Source organism: Polypterus senegalus, chromosome 5 (genome assembly GCF_016835505.1).
Source record: "Polypterus senegalus isolate Bchr_013 chromosome 5, ASM1683550v1, whole genome shotgun sequence".
Taxonomy (NCBI): domain Eukaryota; kingdom Metazoa; phylum Chordata; class Cladistia; order Polypteriformes; family Polypteridae; genus Polypterus; species Polypterus senegalus.
In genome coordinates, this window is record NC_053158.1 from 39,990,276 (window position 1) to 40,013,282 (window position 23,007).

General features: G+C 38.8%; 1 protein-coding gene across 1 annotated transcript in view; it reads left to right on the forward strand.

Annotated features, from left to right (window-relative positions):
• The window catches only part of LOC120529864 (lipoxygenase homology domain-containing protein 1-like), a 419,576-nt gene that overhangs the window by 284,878 nt on the left and 111,691 nt on the right, over positions 1–23,007 (forward strand). Inside the window, exon 45 of the mRNA XM_039754083.1 lies at positions 21,613–21,871. Within this exon, the coding sequence (XP_039610017.1) occupies positions 21,613–21,871 (259 nt within the window). The remainder of the gene's footprint in view (positions 1–21,612; positions 21,872–23,007) is intronic.

Here is a 23,007-nt window from a genome sequence, read left to right on the forward strand (position 1 = left end):
TTCTTAATAATTTTGCTCTCAAAAAATTTGCTTTGTGGTATTGTAACCAACAAGAGCATAGCAGCACCCCAAACACAACTACACAACACAGTCCTGGGTTCAAGTACATGGTGTTGACACCACAAAATACCTTCACAGGGTTCCAATTTCCTCATTTTCAGGCTGCATAACAAAGTAATACAAAGTAATATGTTTTCATTCTCCTTCCACACCTCCCATGTAGTGTCATCCACCTGCATTTGGTGCCGCAGAATTGCACACTGGAAGCACTTTCATGTCAGGCAGAAAGAAGATACAATGCTCCCTTGAAGCTCCGTCTGGTGGCATCCAGGAAATCTGACAGAATTGTCCCATGAGCCTGTAATTCCCAGCCTGGCCTGCAGGTATATGTATGGGAGTTCCACTAGTGGGATCCTGCTACCATGTGTAAAGGGGAACACATAACACCAGTCAGCAGACACCTTCTGTTCTTCCAACCAGAACTCCCTTCTGGGAAAGGTATTAGCCCCCAATCTGGCCAGTCCATCTCTATTCTTCCCTTATGGTCTTCCTTCCTGGCAGGAAACCAGCCTCCATCCAGGTTTGGATGCCAGTCCATCCCATATGGCACTCATAGTAAATACTTTCACATGATTCCTACAGTATTTACTATTTTTCACTTAAGGTTTTTATTCTTGTTTTAAGTGCACATAGAAGGCTTAGGAACCATCAGTCAGACATCATCTGTATTTTCTAAGTAGTAATGGACACACAATAGAATAATAACAGTCTGGGACTATGACTTACAAATGATGTATCAGTTAACAGCTCCTTTAAAAACCATAAAGAACATTTATTGTGTGTGTGCCAGACTTTTTAATAAAATTACAGTTTTAAGATTTCTTCACTAAGAGGCACCCTCAGTAGATCTGTAACTCAACCATTTATTTAATGAAGTGGGAAGTACAAGGTAATTATAGTATTTCTCTGGGTGGACATTAGAATATTTTTCTTTTAGCTATAGAGTAACTGATTTTTTAGTGATTGTGAGGCTGCGTACTTTCCTAATGGTATCATTTTAATTATTATTATTATTATTATTATTTATTTGACTGACAACTTTATCCAAGGTGACTTATATCATTTGGCATGCACTTAGTTACATTCCATTTGTTTTTCCAATTGGATCACAGGCAGGTTATCAGTTATGCTAACTTAACGAATTTTACATAAAAAATTAAATCATTCTCTTAAGTGGCAGTTGGTAATGATACATATCACATTTCTCAAATCAAAAAGAAGTCTGTCCAAACTTCTTCCCTAGTCAGCCAACTGGCATTTTCATATAGCTGAAGTCCATCCATCCATCCATTATCCAACCTGCTATATCCTAACTACAGGGTCACAGGGGTCTACTGGAGCCAATCCCAGCCAGCACAGGGCGTAAGGCAGGAAACAAACCCCAGGCAGGGCACCAGCTCACAGCAGGGCACACACACACACACACCAGGGACAATTTAGAATTGCCAATGCACCTAACCTGCATGTATTTGGACTGTGGGAGGAAACCAGAGCACCCGGAGGAAACCCACGCAGACATGGGGAGAACATGCAAACTCCACACAGGGAGGACCCGGGAAGCGAACCCGGGTCTCATAACTGCTAAGCAGCAGCGCTACCCACTGCGCCATCGTGCTGCCCTATAGCTGAAGTCCTTGCTAATTTCAATTTTACATGAAACCTAGGAGTGGTCTAAAAATCTGGTTCCTTTGGGGTATTCCTGAAAAATAAAGGAAGAAAAATGTTAGGCTTCTGGTATAGAATACAAATCCTTGGTGTGTTCCTTCAGAAACACCTGCTCACAAGATACAGCCAGTTTTTACATTTGTGCCTATACTCACATGCTCACATATATAGTCATGTCCTGAAGCTCTGTGTGGCACAAGTGATGTGGGCATATATCTCTTTGCAAATCACAATTTACTCTAGACTAGCATAAAGAATTGTGGAGCTTGCAAAGCAACCTGAGAGCATACAAGACAGATTGGTAATTCTTCTTGAATGTACTGCCTTATTCAGTAAAATTCGATGAAATCATTGTCTGAACCTCTCTCCTGCACCGGGACAAGAAGGCTCTCTTTGTTCTCTACAACAATATGCGAGACAGAAAATACCAATCAAGAAAAAACCTCTTTCATTAGAGCACCAGGCTGGTATGAACTTGGAGTCCCAAAGCACTTAAGTCTCAAAAGCACTTCCAAAAATAACTGCTAGAGGGGGAAATCTCACAGATAAAAAAGGGTCTTATAGAATCTTAATCAAATATTAGAGTTATTCTTCCCAAAAACACATCTCTAATTCTGTGAAGCTTAGAAGAACACAAAATGCATACAACACATTTGGTAATTTCAATGCCAAAAGCAAACAAAGTCTTAATGCAGAATCTAAAGAGAGATCAAAAGAACAGAGCAGGAGGTCAGAAAATAATCCAATAATATAAAAAGAACTTTAAGCACAGCAAAACACAAGTAAACTCTCCAACTCTAGAATACATCATCTGTAGCAGAAGTGCCTATATAAACGACAACTCTGCAATGTCACACAAGCTTTTTTCCAACTAGTGCGGCAAAAGGCAAGCAGTCCTTTTAAGGATAGCAAGTCACCTCAGAGGGCCATGTAAAGAGCACAGAATCTATCTATTGTGGCGCTTAGTGCCGACACTACATTATAAACGCTCCTTCAGGGAATGAATTTTCTTATGTAAATAGAAAGCATTTCCACTCTATTAATGTGTAGTACACAGAAAGTGTGTCACATTGCGCAAGCATGTAGAGTGCTACATAATGTGGCACACAATTGTGGCTTGCCCATACCTGAAGAGATGCTGTATGATGAACCTGACCCTGACCCACCAAATGATCAGCCAAATCGGAAAGCATTATAACTTCATTTGAATGTAATAAATCAAATGCAGCATTTATTTTTAAACCAATTATTTTAATTTGTGGTTGATATCAAATAGTACAGCCCTTGTATTAATTAGTTCATTGGCCACATCTCTTACAGCATCCACTATTGCATTTTGTGACTCCAGAATAGCTTCAGTTAGCACACAGCCAGATGGTTGCCAAGCACTTTCCAAGGCAGAGGTGTGTGAGCAGCCCTGCCTGTAAGATGTGCTGGGCATAGCAGCACCATTACCGCATGGATTCATGTCCTTGGCATGGGGGTCAGCATTTGCAGTATTACCTGAAACAGAATAAAACAGATGATGGGTTGCAATTCGCCTTTTCACATCGACTTTGATATCTGAACACTTTTTTATTTGAGGCACTTTGACTTTCTGAACTTGTGGTTTTGAGTGTCTCCACCACACTGTATCACTCGATCAACTTCCTTTTGTTGCTTGTACCGCTGCTTAAGCCAACAAATAGTATGTTTTTCCTTGCCTCCACTTGCATTCACTGAAATTTGTATTTTTTCCATATGCTTTTGCCATTGTCTTTTAATAAAACATTAAACAGAAGGGGATATATGTACTGATTTGCATATTCAAATAAAAATTGTGGGAGGAATTGGGGTGGGGGTGCAGGAGTGTGCATGTGTGTTAAATTTCAAGTTCATTGGAATTTATTAAGAGAAAGTGCATGAAACTTGGCTTATGCACAATTTCATGTATCTGGATTTTTTTGTGCGTATGCATATTTCCAGTTTTCTCCATACGCCATGTTTTAGTATGAATTCTACACATGGCGTTATACATGAGGCCCAAGATCTGCTGATGGCATGCACTATTGTGCTTCAGTTTAATGACAGTAGACTTACTTATGTGATGATGTTGTGCATTTACTCTCTCCTGTAGCCACAACATGAATGTAACCAGAATTTAGTTTGTCAAATGACTACTGCCATTATTCTTGTATATATTTGTCATTAATGTTTATTTAGGAATGCTTGATTAACACTGATTAACATGTCATTGTTTGTGTGAACATTAAGAGGATGCTCTATGTGCACACATGGTGCATTCTAAGTGTAAAATGAGGTCATTTGACTGGCAGTCTCACAGGGCACTGCTGTTCATTTTTTGTTCTCATCGAATCAATCACAAGTAAATTTACACCAATTAAAAAAAAATAAACATTGTCAACTTCTGTCCATTAGCACACGCACAGCTCTAAGACTGAATCAGGTGCTGTTGTGATTGAGCAAGTAATAGTCTGAGTCATTTTATGTGAATTGTGTTGTATTTGTACCTATGTGTGTATTTGATTGTTTTATTTTAGCTTTTTATTGTTTTAATTCTCCATGTTAATCCTTGACTTATTATGCTAATAACGAGATTTCTAAATTATCAACAGCAGACACTCAGTGTGACAAAAAAGAACACAAAATGTCATGCAGATCGATCCTCTGCTGGATGACATTTAGATCTCATGCGAACTGTTACAGGGTTCGTTTGGTACTGCACCGAGACCACCTTTTCCAAAGGGGCTCCGTCTGGTTGCTTGTGTGATTGGTCTGTTTACATCTGCCTAAATGAACAAGACTAAAAAAAAAAATGATACAAGCGAACTAGTTGTGAAAACACAGTCTACATTCATGACAAAGTGTGTTTTCTTATATCAAAGACATCCTGTGAAAGCAAACCTGGCTTCCACTTATGTATGCTAGTAATAATTAAGGCTTGCATTTGGCCTGCCATTTTTTTTTCTTGGTGAGTGTATATTTTGGCCATCATGAGAGCACATACAAGAGGAGACAAATTTATAGAGCATTTATGGTATACTTACAAACTGGAGTGATTTTAAGCTGTCTTCTAAATAACTAGGCTGGAGCAAGTGAGGCATGTGAAGAAACAAAGAACAATGCAAAACAGGTAAGAAGGGTAATGGTTCTGATTTAAACAACATTGCGAATTTGATCATTTTAAGTTACAGAATACACAATAGAAATGTCCAAGGAAATCGAAGGCTTTCAGAAAATAAGATAACATTCAATGAATGTACATCTTAATAAGCGCAAAATGGATAGAAATAAACACTGAACATTGTGAATATATCATGCTTTTCTATGATAAGAGCTAACTTTATAGTAATAAACAGTTTCTGATTTTTAATATCGTTTATGTAATGTTAATAATTATTGTTTCCAATATTTTTTTCCATAAAATGCATCAATGAGATCATGATAAAACAAATAAAAAAGTTAACGTATAGCATGACATTTAGGGACACAGAGAAACTAAAAAATATAAAAAGCTACAAATTTCAAAACTAACTTTCAAATTTCAGTGACCCTGTGTTCGGATTCAACGGGTTGGATGGATGAAATTTGAAAGTTAGTTTTGAAATTTGTAACTTTTTATATTTTTTAGTTTCTCAACACACAGCCAGTTATATTTGTATTTATTAAATATTTTTGTAACAATGGGTCATATTGAAATATAGCAGTGATAATAGAATGCAATTAAATACTTTGTAGCCTTCATTAAATATACACTTTAAGCAGCACTTTACAATATCATCTAGTTCCTAAATAGGATTGTGGTGGCTCAGCAGCTTTTACGGGGTGTAGTGTTCAATTCAAGGGAATGTGTGTAAATGACAGTGATTGTTGTGCTACACTGAGTGTTGTGTTGGTTGATGGCTGCGGAAGTTCTGTGACTAACAGTGATTCAGATTTCTTAAATATAACATTTTTGAAAGAAATACACAATGATACTGTCTATGTTAAAGTCTTAAGGTAAAGTTATTGGCTGCCTCAGACCATAATGGAGAGCAGGTCAGGAGCTTTGCTGATAAATCAAGGTATCAGATAAAAAACTGAGTCATTATAATGTGTAGAGAAAGCTGCTGTGAGGTTGTGTTAATGTAATGTAAATACAGAGTACAGATTTGTTCATTCTGTGCTTACAGGGTAATGCTTACATAATTCCTTTCCTCTTACATTAATTTCTGACTTTTATTTTTCTAATTCAAGTGGCAAAGTGAGTGGCTTACATTTGCGTGCCTCTCAATGTTTTTGATTCCTCTCAATGTTTTTGATTAAATTGTATTGGGAGTGGTTGTCAGAAAATTAAAAGAGGAAAACATACAAAATTAACAAGTAGAAGTGACTTCTCTCAAGGTAAATTCAACACAGTAAACAAATCCATAATTGAAGTCCAATGTTTTTCAATGGAAGATTTTGAAATTTCAAATATTTGTACTGCATGGTGTATTGAAGACATCCTAAAAAAAAAACGTGTTTTCATGACAAATTATATTGAAGAATAAGTATGTCAAACTTTAACAAAATTCAAGCAGACAGACAGACATGACAACCTCAGTAGGTGCTTTTCGCTTTACTGCATACGTGAACGCACCTAAAGATACAAGTGGAACATGCTGCTGACTTGCTCTGGTACCATCTGTGTTATTCTGTGACTGCAGCAGACCAGTACTGAGAACGCTCTTTACGACTATTAATTGTGAAACATCACTGCAGTTTTCTCTATTTTTTCACAATTAAGTTAACTTTTTAATGGGTTTGGATTTCTCTGATCCTTAGGGCCATGAGATTAACCCTTTAGTTAAAACATTTATCTTTAGGTTATCCGCAAATAACTAAGAATTTCTTCTCAGTCTGTTGATGAGTCGGCCTGTAACATGAAGCTCTACATAAATAGATATAGACTATATACATAATTATAGTGTATACATGTTGTTATATTTATATACTGTAAAAGGCGCTATATAGGTGCCTGATCCGACATAGACTCACACTAGAGGCACTTATAAAAACCAAAGAAAGTTTTATTTTTCTTCACCTGTGGGGCACGTCTTCCCCGTGATCCCCACAGGCACAACACAGTCCCACAAGTAGACAAACACAATCCCCGATTCCCATGGAACCCTGCGGGAAACCGAGGCACCACTCCAACACAGGGGGCAGCCATCTAGCGTCCAAGGGGAGGTATTGCACAGTCCATGGCTGCTCCCCCTGAATATATAGCGAAGGGGCGTCCCGGCTGTGCATGGACCCCAGCCGTCCACCACAATACATTTATGCTGGTTTGAAAATGGATGGATGTATATATCTATTCTGTATGTGGTATATTTATATAGTGTATAAAATATGCTGTTTGTGTATGTGTATATATTATCTGATACTTAAGAATACAAAATGTACTGTAACATATAAGATAATATTCATTAATTCCTATATTACCTGTCCATTATTAGCTGTAACAAATAAGTTAATATTAATTCATTCTTGTATTAGCTGTCCATTATCAATCCTACTTACAGTGTTTAAGTTAAGGGTCATGAGAACTGACTCCATCCAAACAGCAGAACAAGCAAATCAAGAATGGACCCAGGATGGGGCACAATATTACAGACCACACTCACAAGTACACTTACACTCACAATAGGCGGACTTCAAACCACACATCAACCTAACATGAATTTTTAGGATTTTTGTGTGCTGCCTGCTGTAAATTAATAATTTTCTTTACCCTCAGCTCCCAGTTCCCATGTATGTGACACACGTATACTATTTTTGTGGCCCTACCTTCTCTAGGAGCTTTCGTTTTTTTTTTTTCAGAAGAGAAACTTTTTGGTAGTAAGACAGGGAATGATATATCAGTGTCAATCAAAGTGTACTACATGGAGTAGTCACAATGTTTTCCATCCTTATTAGAGTTTCCTGTTTTGGCTTACTTTCTTTTGAAGTGAAGTGGGTCAAATATGACTGTTATATGTGTGCTTTCAGCACATTCCCTAATGTGATGTCAGTGCATTATACAAGAATGGTGGCCTCTTGATTAACTGGTATATTTGACTAACAGGAGCATATCAAGCTTTGCATATGAAGGATAAGACATTTTTTTGGTAATAACTATATATACAAAGTTTATAAGATGATAAGACTGCTTTCAGCTTATGTCTTCTTCACTTTGATTCCTGGCAAAGCTTCAATCTATTTGTCATTTGTCCAAAAAGGAAAGTATAACTAGCAGCTCTACTTCAGTGCGTTGATCATTCATCCAGCTGACATTCAGGCATTCTTTCAGTCTTTTCACTTTCCTTGTCATGCTTGTGGCCATACTTTCAACCTTCTCAAACTGTCACTGCTGAAGGCATCATTCTTTCTGATTAATGGAGGGTCTCTGCTGCTTCTATTATTTACCTCTCCTTCTCCTCCATCTAACATGGCAGCACTCTCATTGATTTTGTGCAACTTCATGTTTCTTTCACTTTGTTTTTTCCCATTTTTTGCACTTACCATATGTTCTTACCTTAGTTAACATAAAAGAGCCCTTTAAAAAACTGATGCGTTTATTGAATTATTGGCAACACATTAAGATAGTAATTTCTTCATTTTTACATTTACTGATCATTTATCTAGGACTTAATAAATAAACCTAATTAAAAAGGGCTAATTTCACCTTTTCTAAGCTTAGGGATAACATTTAAAATGGACTTTTGAAGATGCACCCCACTGTACTGCTTAAATAAATTAGAAGCCACCAGGAGTTTAGGTTTTTGGATAGAGCTAAGAAAATTATAATTAAAATTTAAAAATAAATGACTGTATTAATCATCAAATGCAGATGGACACTGTTCTCAACTTTGATGAAGCACTAATAATCAGCTGTATTTAAATGATCCCTTTTTGAAATAAGGGGAAATTTTGTTTTTCTCAGTTTTAAACATTTCATCAGTAAAACCACATAAATTGAAGAAACAAAATAAAAATCATTATTATATGAGCCAAATGTCTTTTTCATTTGTTTCTCTGCCCAATAGATACAATTAATCTGTTAGTCCCTCATCATTATGCAATTAACTGATATAAATATGATGGTTTGATAGACTAAATTTAATATAAGGTTGATAGAAGCTGTACAGGTCATCTAATTATATTCCTCATTAGTGGTCTTTTTTTATCAGAAGAATACAAGCAGTCCCATTAGATGGACCAAACGTGGAGGAGTCAGGCATCAATTGCCAAATAACCACAAATCATTTTACAGAAACTCCAAAATTATCTTTCTATACTGTAGATGACAGCAGCAATGAGGCACATACTGTACCTCTAGCCTGCTTTGACTGTCACACATCTCACACTGATGTCAAATCGAGACCGTGATTTTAAAGCACATTCAAGATTAATAATGACAGGCCACGGAAGTGTCCATATAACCTTTCCTTGTTAAAGTTCCGTTTTTTATATTGCAAGTGTAGAAAGTACTGTAGTGCAATTTTTAGAAGGCAAAGTCATTTGAGAAATGAGTGAGTACCCTGTGATAAATTGTAAAAGGCCGAGGTGAATAAAAATGTTACAGTGCGAAATTGCAGTTCTCACAGGATGAGTACGGCTTCAAACCTTTCATATTTCAGCCAAGGTCTTTGCTTCTATGAAGGAACGGCATCCTTGTTTTTCACCCTTAAGATCTGATCCTATGATACTGATGTTCTTGTAGCCAAATCACACAATGTCTTAGGCTGTCCTGCCAGTTTCTTTAAGATCTAGTAACTGTTTGCTTCAGACTTACTAAAGATGCCAGTATGCTGTATATGATCTACCAAAAGATTGAATCAAGCAGAGGTTCTTATGTGTTGCTACAAGTACAGACAAAGATGTAATTCCCTGATATCTGGCTTTAGATAAGAGGAATGACTAAACAAACAAAGCCAATGTCATATCATGCAGCATTTAGTTGCTGGGCATGTCCAGCTTGATGGCTACAGTTACTGATCTTGTCACTGGACCTTTTTTAGTTTACATGACTGAAAATTGTTGGGCATTTCACATTTACCAGGTGCATGCCAATCTTCAAGAACAGTCATGCACACACCTTTTTGTGACAAAGAATGTCGTGTCTTATATATAAACGTCTACGCGTGGAAGTGTGTGTGTCTGTCTGGCGCAGAAGTGAGAGGTGGAGTCGAAGTAAGGGCTCTGCCTCCGAGGAAACAGAAAACTCACTTAGCGACTAATAACACAAGCGAGACCAGCACGTTAGCAAAACGAAACTTCAGAAGAAAGACAAAGTTGCTTAACCGCTATCATCTGCAAAATGGTATCCCTTTTACTTTTGCACCAGCGATGCAAGCATAGAGAGATACCCAGAGTAGTTCCTTTCAATTACCTGACATCTCTATATTTCAGGTTTTTTTCTGCCAACTTCAATAGTTTCTAGGTCCTCTGGCTTTTTACAGTACGAGCTTACACAGCTAGTGTTGTATAAAGAGTAAACATGTACAACAAGTTCAGCCGAAGTCTTGGCCCTTTTAAACTTTTTGCAAGTCAAGTGGCTTTATTTTCATTCTAACCATACTCAGCATTGCAGCAGGACTGTGGTGCCACATACATATAAATACAGGACAAGTTGAAGACGTGTAAAGAACTGTACTATAATATAAATAGTAAGAATTTGAAATAGGTAGTAATAATAATAACTCTTTGCATTTATATAGCGCTTTTCTCACTACTCAAAGTGCTTTTGGCATTTACGGGATTTGAATCGGCAACCTTCCAATTGCCAGTGCAGATCTCCAGCCTCATAGCCACCACTCCGCCACAGTAAAACATAGATAAATAATCCCAACAATTAACAATAAAAAAACAACAGTAGTAACAAGCATATTAAATGTACTGTGTGAAAATAAGCTACTAGGAACAGATCTGAGGGCAGGGGGACAACACAGACTTGAGTCCGGACAGCCGATGGGGTAGAAGCTGTGGCAGAGACTGGCACAACTGGTTTGGATTCTACAGTGCCTATTGCCAGATGGAATTGAGACAAAGAGACAGTAGAAGGAGTGAGTGTGGTCTCTTTCAGTTCTGTCGTGGTTTGCAAAGCATGAGACAGACAGACAGATAGACAAGCTTGTCTTCTGTTTGTGAGGTCCAGGACCCTCCTGTCCCTTATTCCTTGTCGCTGCATTTTAAGCATTGTACTCTGAATGAGCATTGCTTGCCAGCTCTCAAACACACAGAGCCTGGACTTACATCTTATCAGATATTCAACAGATTTTCTTAGTAGATTAGTAAAAGAACAAGAGAATATACTCAAAGATGGCAGCTTAATGATACTGATGAGGAAATTACAACATCATTAACCATAAAGCTACTTAAACACAGAAGAGCAGCTGCTATAAGGAATGTTTGAAATTTCAACAGAAGTGTATTTTAGCATTATGAGAATGGTCATGGATGATGTGAACAGCATTCAGAATTGGAATGGGGTGATTCATGAACTAAATTAAGAATGCATGGTAAATTACAACTGAATTCCTGGAGTTGGAATTGAAATTGCACCCAGCTGAATAAAAACGGAATTAGGAACAAACAAGAATGACAAGAAGCAGAATTGAAATCCACTAAATTCCATGAAATTCCACATTGAAGCAAGGTTGTCTGGTCTTGCTGATCACTATAAATCAGCGTTTCTCAACCTTTAAGTATTTGCGACCCGAGTTTTCATAACAGTTTTAATCGCACCCCCTAACGTTTTTTTTAAAGAAGCCCACTAATACCAATTTGTTCTTTTTTAATTAATGATATATCATAGACTAGCAAAATACCCGCGCTTCGCAGCGGAGAAGTAGTGTGTTAAAGAAGTTATGAAAAAGAAAAGGAAACATTTTAAAAATAAGGTAACATGATTGTCAATGTAATTGTTTTGTCACTGTTATGAGAGTTGCTGTCATACATATACATATATATATATTATATATATATATATTATATATATATATTATATATATATATATATATACACACACACACACATATAAACATATATACATATACATATATACTTATAAACATATCTACATATACAAATATCTACACATATACATATCTACATATATATATATATACAGTGAACCCTCATTTGTCACGGTTAATCCGTTCCAGACTCTACCGTGATAAATGAATTTTCGCGAAATAGGATTCTTTATTTATAAATCGAATATTTTCGCAGTTAGCGTATAGAAAACCTGTTTACGACCTTCTAAATACGTTTTTTAACATTATTAGAGCCCTCTAGACATGAAATAACACCCTTTAGTCACCATTACACTCGTATTACCCAATACATTAGACAAAATAAGAGAAAATAAGACATACTAGCCAACCCGCGGCTTAGCATACATCGCATAATCAGGCCGCTGTTTAAATGATTTTTAAGCACAGAGGAAAAAAAAAAACATTTGAAAAATCAGTAATTTAATAAACCACCAAGAAAAGTAACATTGCAACAATGTATGCTACAAACCAACATACAATTGTCCGTGACTGAAAACCAGAGGAGCGCCGTCGCGCCTTCTCCTTCCAAAGCGAAGGACGGGTTGAACGGCGCTCGTTCAGTACGCACTGCCCGCTTATGTGCCTGCCCCCAACTCTGTACCTGAGTCGCTTTCGTCTGTGTACAGTCCACACGCACCACGTTGACTGTTAATTTTCCAAAAACCACCTCAGTAGGTTTCCACGTTGATTTTTCATTGTTCTTTGCGGTTCCGGCTGCTTTTTTATATATAATCCACGAAGTCACCCGACCAGTGGCTTTTACAAAGGGTAGGGACGTAATCAGTGCGAGCGTATGACCCGCACGTACTGGGAATTTCGCGTTCGTGGGGAACAATTTCAAGCCACGGTCTCCATCACGAATGGGGTTCAACGGCTTACGCACGGCTCGCCGCGCCGGGTAGACACACGTTGATCCATTCAGTGTAGCACGTGTGCAGTACCGGACATAAAAGTGCATCACAGACCTGTTAATGCTCAATCTCACGTGGCTGAAAGCCACTTGTCCGTCTAAGAATTTGGACACCAACCGCTGTTGGGTCGTGTAACTATTTGGCAGGTGGGAGTCTTGTTTGTTTTCGGAAATAACCACCCAAATCGCTCCAACAACTAAGAACTGCCATGCACCACCACCCACAGAATCGAGAAAGAGCTATCAATCTGTCAATCCTCTCCGTGTCCGGGCCGGGTGAGGTTTCCTGTGTTGAGTCAAATGAAGTGAAAGGCTTCACACCTGGTGGTGCCCTTCCGTCAATTCCTTTAAGTTTCAGCTTTGTAACCATACTCCTCCCTGAACCCAAAGACTTTGGTTACCCGGTTGGCTGCCCTGTTACGGGGCTTGCATTGGTGAAGCAGGTGAGACGGTAATGAAATAGAGGCACCGGGCTTATTGGTTTTCAAAGACTGCTTCCTTCATTGGGTTTTAACCAATGCACGGAACGAACCAACACACAATCGTCCGTGTGGCGCGGAGGGTGGAATGGGAAAAGAGGAGAAGGACATCCACTCTGCTCCCTCCATCATGGTAGTCTGCTGATTTCTCGTTCAGTATGCACTGCTTGCTCATGTGCCCACCTTCAACTCGTCACTCGAGTTGTTGTCGTCTTTGTACAGTCCAGATGCACCTGTGACTCACGTAGACTTTTCATTGCTCTGTGCTGTTTTGGCTGCCTTTCTATATATAATCCACCAAGACATCCGACCACGGTAGTAGCGAGTTGGGAGGGGGGTGTTTACAAAGTGTCGTCACGTCTGAGTTGGTGGGCGTGGCTCTGCGAGTTGTCGTTGTATCCAATGGTCTTGGAGTTGGTGGGCGTGGCTCCTTCCTGTGTGCGCCATAGGTGTCTAACTTTTTCCAGCGCATCGCGCACAAAAGCAAGGGAACGATGAGAGCACCAGAACTCTGCTCACATCACGTTGCTTCGTACCTCAAGCCGCAAGTAGTAAGTTTGTAATAAGTGGAATACCGCTACGCTTTGCACTCACGGGACGGAAGGGCAATCCCGACCGCTTTTATATAGTAGATTATTGTATTGTACATTTAATTGCACACAACCACTAACCTATGAAGGGACGACCTCAGTAGGAGAGTTTTCAGAGGTGGTGCAGTATCTTCAGCAGGTGCGTTGTTGTCTTCAGTGAAGAAGTACTAAGAGTAGCCAGTGGGTGTCTGGGTGCGCGGCTGAAGAACATCTTGATAGGCAGTTGCTGGCGCTGTCTCTTTATATGCGTGAGGAGGCTTTTGTAGGGTATTGCCATCTTTAATCATATCCAAGAGTTTCACCTTCTCCTGGATATTAAGCATCTTCCCCCGGCACTTAGTTTTATTGTCAGAAGGCTTAGAAAAAGCAGCATGTTTAGGAGCCATCGTAGGGCTTAGATAAAAGTTCTCAGAAAGCGCATGCGTAGTGATGTAAGCGTGTATGAGAAAAAAATCGCGATAGAGTGAAGCCGCAAAAGTCGAAGCGTGATATAGCGAGGGATCACTGTATATATACACATATCAACATATATATACACATACATATACATACATACATGCATACATACACATACACATATACATACAGATAAATATACATATATAGCAAAATACCCGCAGTTCGCAGCGGAGAAGTAGTGTGTTAAAGAAGTAATGAAAAAGAAAGGAAACATTTTGAAAATAACGTGACATGATTGTCATGATTGTCAATGTAATTGTTTTGTCACTGTTATGAGTGTTGCTGTCATATATATATATATATATATATATATATATATATATATATACACACCTATCTACATTATATATACACATACATACATACACACACACATATATATAATTCGTATGCGTGTGTATGTATGTATTATATATATATATATATATATATATATATACACACGTATATATATATATATATATATATATATATATGTATGTGTGTTTATATATGTGTGTATAGCTTTGGTCACTGAGTGCAAGGGAAAAATAATAAAATGTAGTCTATAAGTTATTAAACAGTAAAAATTAATGTTTTAAGAAGTAAAGCTACATTGAGCACTACTGGAGTGGTTTCGGGTAAACGACATTTTAAAGACGTTATAACACAACAGGTAAGTAGTACTAACAGCAGCTAAAATGTATATGGATCATCTCTCGGTAGTAGATCCCTTTTGAAAGGCACTACACGACGGCTGTGGTATAGAAATTACATTTTCTATGTGAACGTCCAAATTTCTGTCTCTGGCAATGTGCCCTACCGGCATTACCTGCAATGAAAGAAAATTAGGCTTTGGTTTGGGATAAAAGGAAAAAAGGTGTAAAGAAAGGAAACTTGCCTTTTTGTTTTATCGTATACGTGCAAAAGAAAATGCGAAGTGCCTTAATATTAGTTTGCGCGGTCTAGAAAAGGGATCCCGTGTTTGCAGTTGTCTGGGCTATAGCTCAGAGGAAGGAAGAAAAAAATTATAAGTGCTCCCTTTGACTTAAGGCAGAAGCGCAGTCAGCGTCTCAAAGGCCTGCACAGCTATGCGCGTGTGCCGGCTGCCCGACTTTTAAAGTATTTTTGCAGTGCAGGAAATGCCACTTTTTGCAGACACGTTCACGTGATCAAAACGTCTCCGCGCTCTTTAGATGTCTTGCTTGTTCTCTGCTTACTGCATTCATAGTCAGTTCACGTGAGCTGCTCGGAGTACAGGCATCGAAGCTTCTGAGCTGTGCCTGTGCTATCTCGTGCGATCTTGCGATGTCCACGGCTTTATTTAATGTTAGCTAAGACCCGCCACTTAAAAGTTTCTCTCGCAGTTTCGCTGAGTTTGTGTGAAACACCACCCTGACCATCTCATCTTCGTCTGAATATTTAGTGGCAGAGTGTTTCTATTGGATTGCCGCTGAGGTACGGCCTTATACGGGCAGGCACTCAATTACATGGGAGGTGTGATGATGTGAGACGCAAGACGCATCTCTGCCTCCCACGGCCATCGAGTTGCAGTCTATTACAGTATGTGGACGAAAAAATAGGTTCCAGTTATGACCATTACGTGTAGAATTTCAAAATGAAACCTGCCTAACTTTTGTAAGTAAGCTGTAAGGAATGAGCCTGCCAAATTTCAGCCTTCCACCTACACGGGAAGTTGGAGAATTAGTGATGAGTGAGTGAGTGAGTGAATCAGTCAGTGAGGGCTTTGCCTTTTATTAGTATAGATGCATATTTTATTATAACTACTTAACTTTTATCAACATTTATCTAAATTTATTTATTTATTTTTTGAGTATCAGAATGTAGTTTAAGTTAATTTGTTTTGGTTTCAATAGATGCATTTTTCATATTTTCGATTCTTGTTTTCTTTTTTTCCAATCTTCATGCCCCCTTTTTGTCACTTTGCACCCCCCTAGGGGGGCCCGCCCCACAGATTGAGAACCACAGCTATAACTCAAACATTATGAAACAAATAAAAATGGTTAAACTAAAGGAATACATTCAATCAAAATGGATGCATAGTATTTACTGTATTATTGTTAATCGGTGAAAGTTGCTGAAGTGTTTGTCACAGCAAATTTGCTGGGTTCAGCGGTGACCTTGTTCATTGAATATTGTCCTGAAATTTGCTGTGTGGTCATCTTAGAGTATCTGTTTTTTCTCAGCACTCCATGATGCCCTGCAAGGCCAATATGACATTACAGTGCTGTAACATAAAATGTTTGATGTGGCAGGAAATCCCCCAAGTATATAACGCATATCCTAGTAGTAAGCAGTATGCTGGATCAACTGCTATGACAGATGAGATCCTTCTTCTGATCTGGATTTAATAAAAACTGTTTTGCTGGTATGCTAAAAATTTATGGAAAATTTGCTAGTACATTTAAGCACACAATGTGTATGCAGAATTAAATTGAAAATATTTCTGCGCATTCGTGTTCTAAAACTAATATTTATTTGTGTGGACTTGCATGTGACCTGTGTGTAATATGTGAGCCCTACCCACCAAAACAGTCTTTCCCAGAATCCTGTGTAGTTGGACAGACAGGAAGGAATGAAGAATCCACATGCTTTAGCGTTGCGCTTATTTGGTAGAAGCGGCAGGAAGCGAGTAAAATCGTCAGGGGAAAAAAAAGACACTGTACTTTTCAGTTTGAGACGGGTGAGTGCCTGCTGTGGGATCTGTGAGGGACAAGCCTCAGTGAATTCTTACTTTGTGTCTGCAAGAAATTTAACGGTTCTGTTACTGAACTGTATTCGTTTTATCTTAGGGACGCACAGCAGCACAGTGGTTATTACTGCTGCCTCACAGCTCAGGTGACACAATAATCATTTGAACGTAGATGGCAGACATTTCTCTAGCTGCCACGAATGCTTAAAAGACTATTGCACCATTATAATCCACTCACAATAGTACAGTTTCCTTCCCCATTGACATAAAAGCATTTTGTAGAGTTCAATGAAATTTGTGAACATTTTTGCAATTTCACCAAATTCAGTGGGGTTCACTCATCACTAGTCATTATCAACAATAATGTGAAAAATGTGTATGTGTAAAATAACTGAGAAAAACAATGCATAACATGGTTGCGTCGACAGAAAATACACTGGAGAGAAAAGTGATACAGTGATGTCATGAATGATAAAAATAAACAATACTCAAAAGAATAATATTTATTCCAGAAAGCAATTTTTCAATGAGATACTGACACCAGTCCAGTGATTGTTAACTGAGTGTCTCCTATTTCCAGTTGAAGAGTTTGAGTTAATCAACAATGAGATAATTAACAGATAATTATTAATCAATAATGAGATAATTAAGAACAGACTGTCCTTGCTTTTTAGTCTGTAAAAGTAGCTGCCAGGGCCGGCTGCAGGCATTGGCCAAGTAGGCACTGGCGTAGGGGCACTTGCAATCTCAAGGGCGGCGATTTCCAAGGACCTGCACTCGATGATTTCACTTGTAATCGCAGGGGTTCCCGTCTCCAAGGGGGGACCTCCCCTTCCACCTTCATTGTTTACAGTTAGGGATCCGATCACAGAGATCTAAAAGAGGGATTCTCTTTTTTTTTTATGGAGGTCTCTTTTTGGGCACTTGTATCCAACTCTGCCTAGGGACACATTATACCCTTAATCCTGCCCTGTTTGCTACAGCCAATTACAAACACAGTGTCTGGTTATTTAAATAGATGAACTTTGCACACTTTCATTTGAGTGTTTGAGCAACACAAATCTCAGTTGGAAGCAAACTGTGGCTGCAAACAGCATGAGTGAGTGTGTTAATATAATTTTGTCATGACTTTATTTTATTTTTGCTGTTGTTCCATCCATCAATTTTCCAACCCATTGAATCTGAACACAGGGTCACAGGTGTCTGCCAGAGCCAATCCCAGCAAACACAGGGCGCAAGGCAAGAACCAATCCTGGTGAAGGCACCAACCCACCGCAGGACACACACACCCACTAGGGACAATTTAGAATCTCCAGTCCACCTAACCTGCATGTCTTTAGACTGTGGGAGGAAACCCACGCAGGGAGGACCTGGGAAGCGAACCCAGGCCTCCTAACTGCAAGGCAGCAGCGCTACCACTGCGCCACCATGCCACCCTGCTTTTTTTTTTAAATTTGCAAATTATTTAAGCCATATTGTTTACTATTGTCATCCCAGTTGTCATGTAACTGCGTTGAGCTACATGTGACATCCTTCATTATAATGCTGTTTAAGATGGAAATGTGCCACTAATCAGTGGCAGCCTTTCCAGCAGCTCTGTATATGACTTTATCAGTATACTGCTCCTGGATTATGTGAATTTCCCCTTGGGATTAATAAAGTATCTATCTATCTATCTATCTATCTATCTATCTATCTATCTATCTATCTATCTATCTATCTAATCTTGTTTTAGCATTAACATTCAATAATAATCAACCACATCTAGTTCCATTTGTTTTTATGGCTCGGGACTCAAGTCTTCTGGTTTGATTTAGGACTTCTGGCAAATAATTTTGAGTTTTAAGTTTTCTTTAATGTTTTGGTTTTGTTCACCTGAATTAGCTTTTGCAGTAACAAACTCTTTGCTTACAATTCTCTAAGGTTTGCAGCTTGCCTCTTCTTTCCCACTCTAAAAATACTTGCCTTTTGGCAGCCAATTTCCATCTTGACCCTGACAACATTTTTCTGCAAGAAAAATGATATCTGCCTTTTGTAAATAAATAATATACACATTTATATCATAGTAGCTCTTGACTGACAATTCCAGTGAACTGGCTCTCACTCCAAGCCAGATGTTATTTGCTATACTGTACCTGTTTGGGTTTACTCCGTCTACTGCAGTGCTCCTTAATTTCTCTCAGAGATGTTCATTTTAGGCCAATTTTGACTGTACACTACCAGATATAAGTGAGTGAGCCCTTAGATGGACTTGCTACTTTCTTCAAGGCTACAGGTCTGCATTCTTGTGGAAATTCCATGGGGCCCATCTCAGGTTTTTGCTGAGTGGGACTAAAACTTAAAAGTAGTCAATAGACTTTATTCTTATAGTCAGGAGCAGGTGGTCCAAGCACAGAAGAACCTCTCTAAGAAAATTCTTGTAAAATAAATAAACAATATATACACCAATCAGCCACAACATTAAAACAACCTGCCTACTATTGTGTAGGTCCCCTTCTGCTGCCAAAACAGCTCTGATCTGTTGAGGCATGGACTCCACAAGACCTCTGAAGGTGTCCTGTGGTATCTGGCACCAAGACCTTAGCAGCAGATCCTTTAAGTCATATAAGCTGAGATGTTGGGCCTCCCTGTATTTTACTTCTTTTTTCCAGCATAGGTGCTCAATGGGATTGAGATCTGGGGAATTTGGAGGCCAAGTCAACACCATTTAACTCTTTGTCTTGTTCCTCAAGCCATTCATAATTTTTTGTAGTGTGGCAGGGCACATTATTCTGCTGAAAGAGGCCACTGCTATCAGGGAATACCGTTGCCAGCAGGACATTCCCCAGAGCATCAAACTTCCTCTGCTTGCTTGTCTTTTTTCCCTTACTGCATCCTGCTGCCATCTCTCCCCCAGGTAAACAACCACATGCACCCAGCTGTCCACATGATCTAAAAAAAATATGATTCATCAGACCAGGCCCCAATCTTGCTTTTGGCAGCAGACAGTGGTCATCATGGGTAGTTTGACTGGTCTACAGCTATGCAGCCCCATACACAGCAAGCTGCAATGCCTTGTGGGTTCTGACACCTTTCTCTAATTGCCAGCATTCATTTTTTCTGCAGTTTGTGCATAAGTAGTTCTTCTGTTTGATTGAACCAGATGGACGCCCATGACCCTGTCTCTCCTTGGACCACTTTTGGTAGGTACTAACCCCTACATACTGGAAATACCCCAAAAGAACTGCTACTTTGGAATTGCTCTGACCCAATCCTTTAGCCATCATAATTTTGCCTTGCCTATTTTTCCTGCTTCCAACACATGATCTTCATGAACTGACTTGCCTTTTAATATATCCCCCCTCCTGACAGGTTGCCATTGCGACAAGATATTCATTGTTATTCACTTCAATGGAATGTTGTGGCCTATCTGTGCATATAAGTTATTGTACAATCAATGCTATAAACAGTACTATTTCACGGTAAAAGCACATACAGTCAGAAAAGATAGCCTGCGAGTCAGTGATGTGGTGGTGTCTTCTTTATTTTTTTACTGATTTTACTGGTTTTTCAAAGGAATCACTCTAGGCACTGTGGTGCATATGCACAACAGCTTGTATGGCAGATGGACAACAGTGATGACTCGTTTGACCATTGTTTTATTTTGTTTTGTTTCCTTTTTTCTTTTTCCTTTCCTTTGTATCTATATTGACTTACATTCGAGTGGACAAGGCTTTCAGTGTCATCTATCTATCTATCTATCTATCTATCTATCTATCTATCTATCTATCTATCTATCTATCTATCTATCTGTCTGTCTGTCTGTCTGTCTGTCTGTCTGTCTGTCTGTCTGTCTGTTTGTCTGTCTGTCTTTCTGTCTTTCTGACTGTCTATCTATTATTTTTAAAAACAATATCAATCGTTAACTCTGATTTTATTGTGAACAAGATAAAACAGTCAAAAAGATTTGGTCTCATGTCTGTGATGCGTTTTTCCCTTCTAGATTCTGCTGTGTGAAGAATCCACTTGGGCTGTGTGCCCAATTCATATGCCTTTTAGAGAGCAAAGTGGGAATGCTGTTGGGAGTGGATTTAATTTTTTTTAGGTTAATGGGAGAAAGTGGGTAGGAGTGGGCAGAGACAGGATGGAATTTGGTCTGGATCGGCCATTAGTGGAATGAAATTATGGTGAGAGTCATTAAAAACTGGACCGAAAAGTCAGTACTGTACTTCTAGTTCATACTTTTCATCCATTGCTGCTCGGATAAGCTCTGTCTCCTTTTGATTGATTGGCGTTTAAACATGGATGTGTGGATGAATAGGTTCAGAAGCCAAATGTATCGATAAATGTATATTGTTCTTTATATCAATGGAGACAGCACCCAGCCACACTCTGTCGACAAGCTGCCACTTGAAATGTAAATCTGATTGAATTATGTGTGAGTCAGCAGAACGTTTCCGTGTCACATCATCTAATAAATCAATGCTTACATTTCACAGCCAGGGAAGTGAATGTATGAAAACCATAATGAAGGGTTAAACATCTTTTGTGGCATCATTGTTCAAAATCATTTTGAATTTGTGTTGAATCTGCTGTTTTGTATGATACAAAAATTTTAAAATATATGCTTGAACTGTTCATTTCCATTTAGTTCACCTAAAGATTTAATTTATATCATTTCTGTTTTCTTCTTTACATGCTATTGTGTTACTACAGGCTTGCATTTTCCATCTACGAGCAGTGGATCTGGGCATCCTCAGCAGACTGGTCATTGGACACAATAATGCAGGCTATGGAGCAGGATGTTACTTGGAAAGAATTGTTGTGCAGGAGACTGGAGCTGCAGAAACTGAGTTTGTGTTTCCATGCCAACGGTGGCTAGACAGTGGAACCGGTGACAGATGGACGGAACGGGAGCTGAAACTTCTTGGGAAAGTCAAGAGAAGCCAGAACAAAATGACAGAGGAGCCTGGGGGTATGTTAAATAGATCATGTATACATGTACATGTTTTAGACTAAATCATGTACTTAAGTTGTTATTAAAAACATAATATGTAATACTCAGCTCACATTTTTCCATGACAGAATCCATGAAGAATTGTAGTACGTTGTCTACTTATCTTTTTCCCATAATGACTGATTGTATATAGATAAAAAATGTAATTTGTCTATTAGTCTGCTATGGCTGCCAAAAGATAAGAAGTCTGATTAAGTAATTTTATATGCTAAATTATAATAGAAAGAAACTGTTAAGCTAAATATTATGTGATTTTTTTCAAACCCTCTTCTGCTTACCTACAGACAAGTAAACTTCATAGTTCTCGTACCCCGTGTATTTTGTACAGATTACTTCCAAAATCTATTCATTGCGCTGCAATGACCTCTTTGTGGCTCTTTTGTTGTGTTGCTGGCCTCACACCTATAGAATCTTAGGTTTAAATATTAGCTATGACACTGACTTAATGGAGTATTCACATTCGTCCTGTGTCCACATGAGTTCTTCCTTGAGCACCACTGTCCCAAACACAAGCAGGTCAGGTTGATTGTTGAGTATACTGTGAATCATCTTTATTTGAGTGCATGTACAGTAAATATGTGGGTGTGTGTGTACTGTGACAGTTGAGCACCCAATCCGACATTACTTAGATGAAGCTGTCCAGATGCACTCCATCTCACTTGACTCTCTTCTGAAATAGGCAGTTTTTGAAAAATGAGAGAATGAGCTGTCCATTATAGCAGTACTGAACTACAAGATGTTGTAATAACTGTTGATTCTAGGAATGGGAATACTCCCAACCAGCACCACCATTGCAAAAGTAATTGCTGTTTTCATTAGCTGTGATTTTGACAAGAATTCCTCAGGTACTGATTGATTAAGCTAGCAATAGACTCTGTCACAATGCCAACATGCTGTTTGAGTCCAGTCCCTCTCTCTGCCTTTGGTTTCATTTCCTTGCACGCCAGAATGCATCTATGATCAAACCCACTTAGTCCATTTGTGAACTGCACGGAGTCAGAGCCTAAACTGGCTCATAAGGGTGCAATACCAGACCCAACAGGGCAGGACACAAATTCATTGCATCACACGCTAACATTTAGTTAGGTTACAGT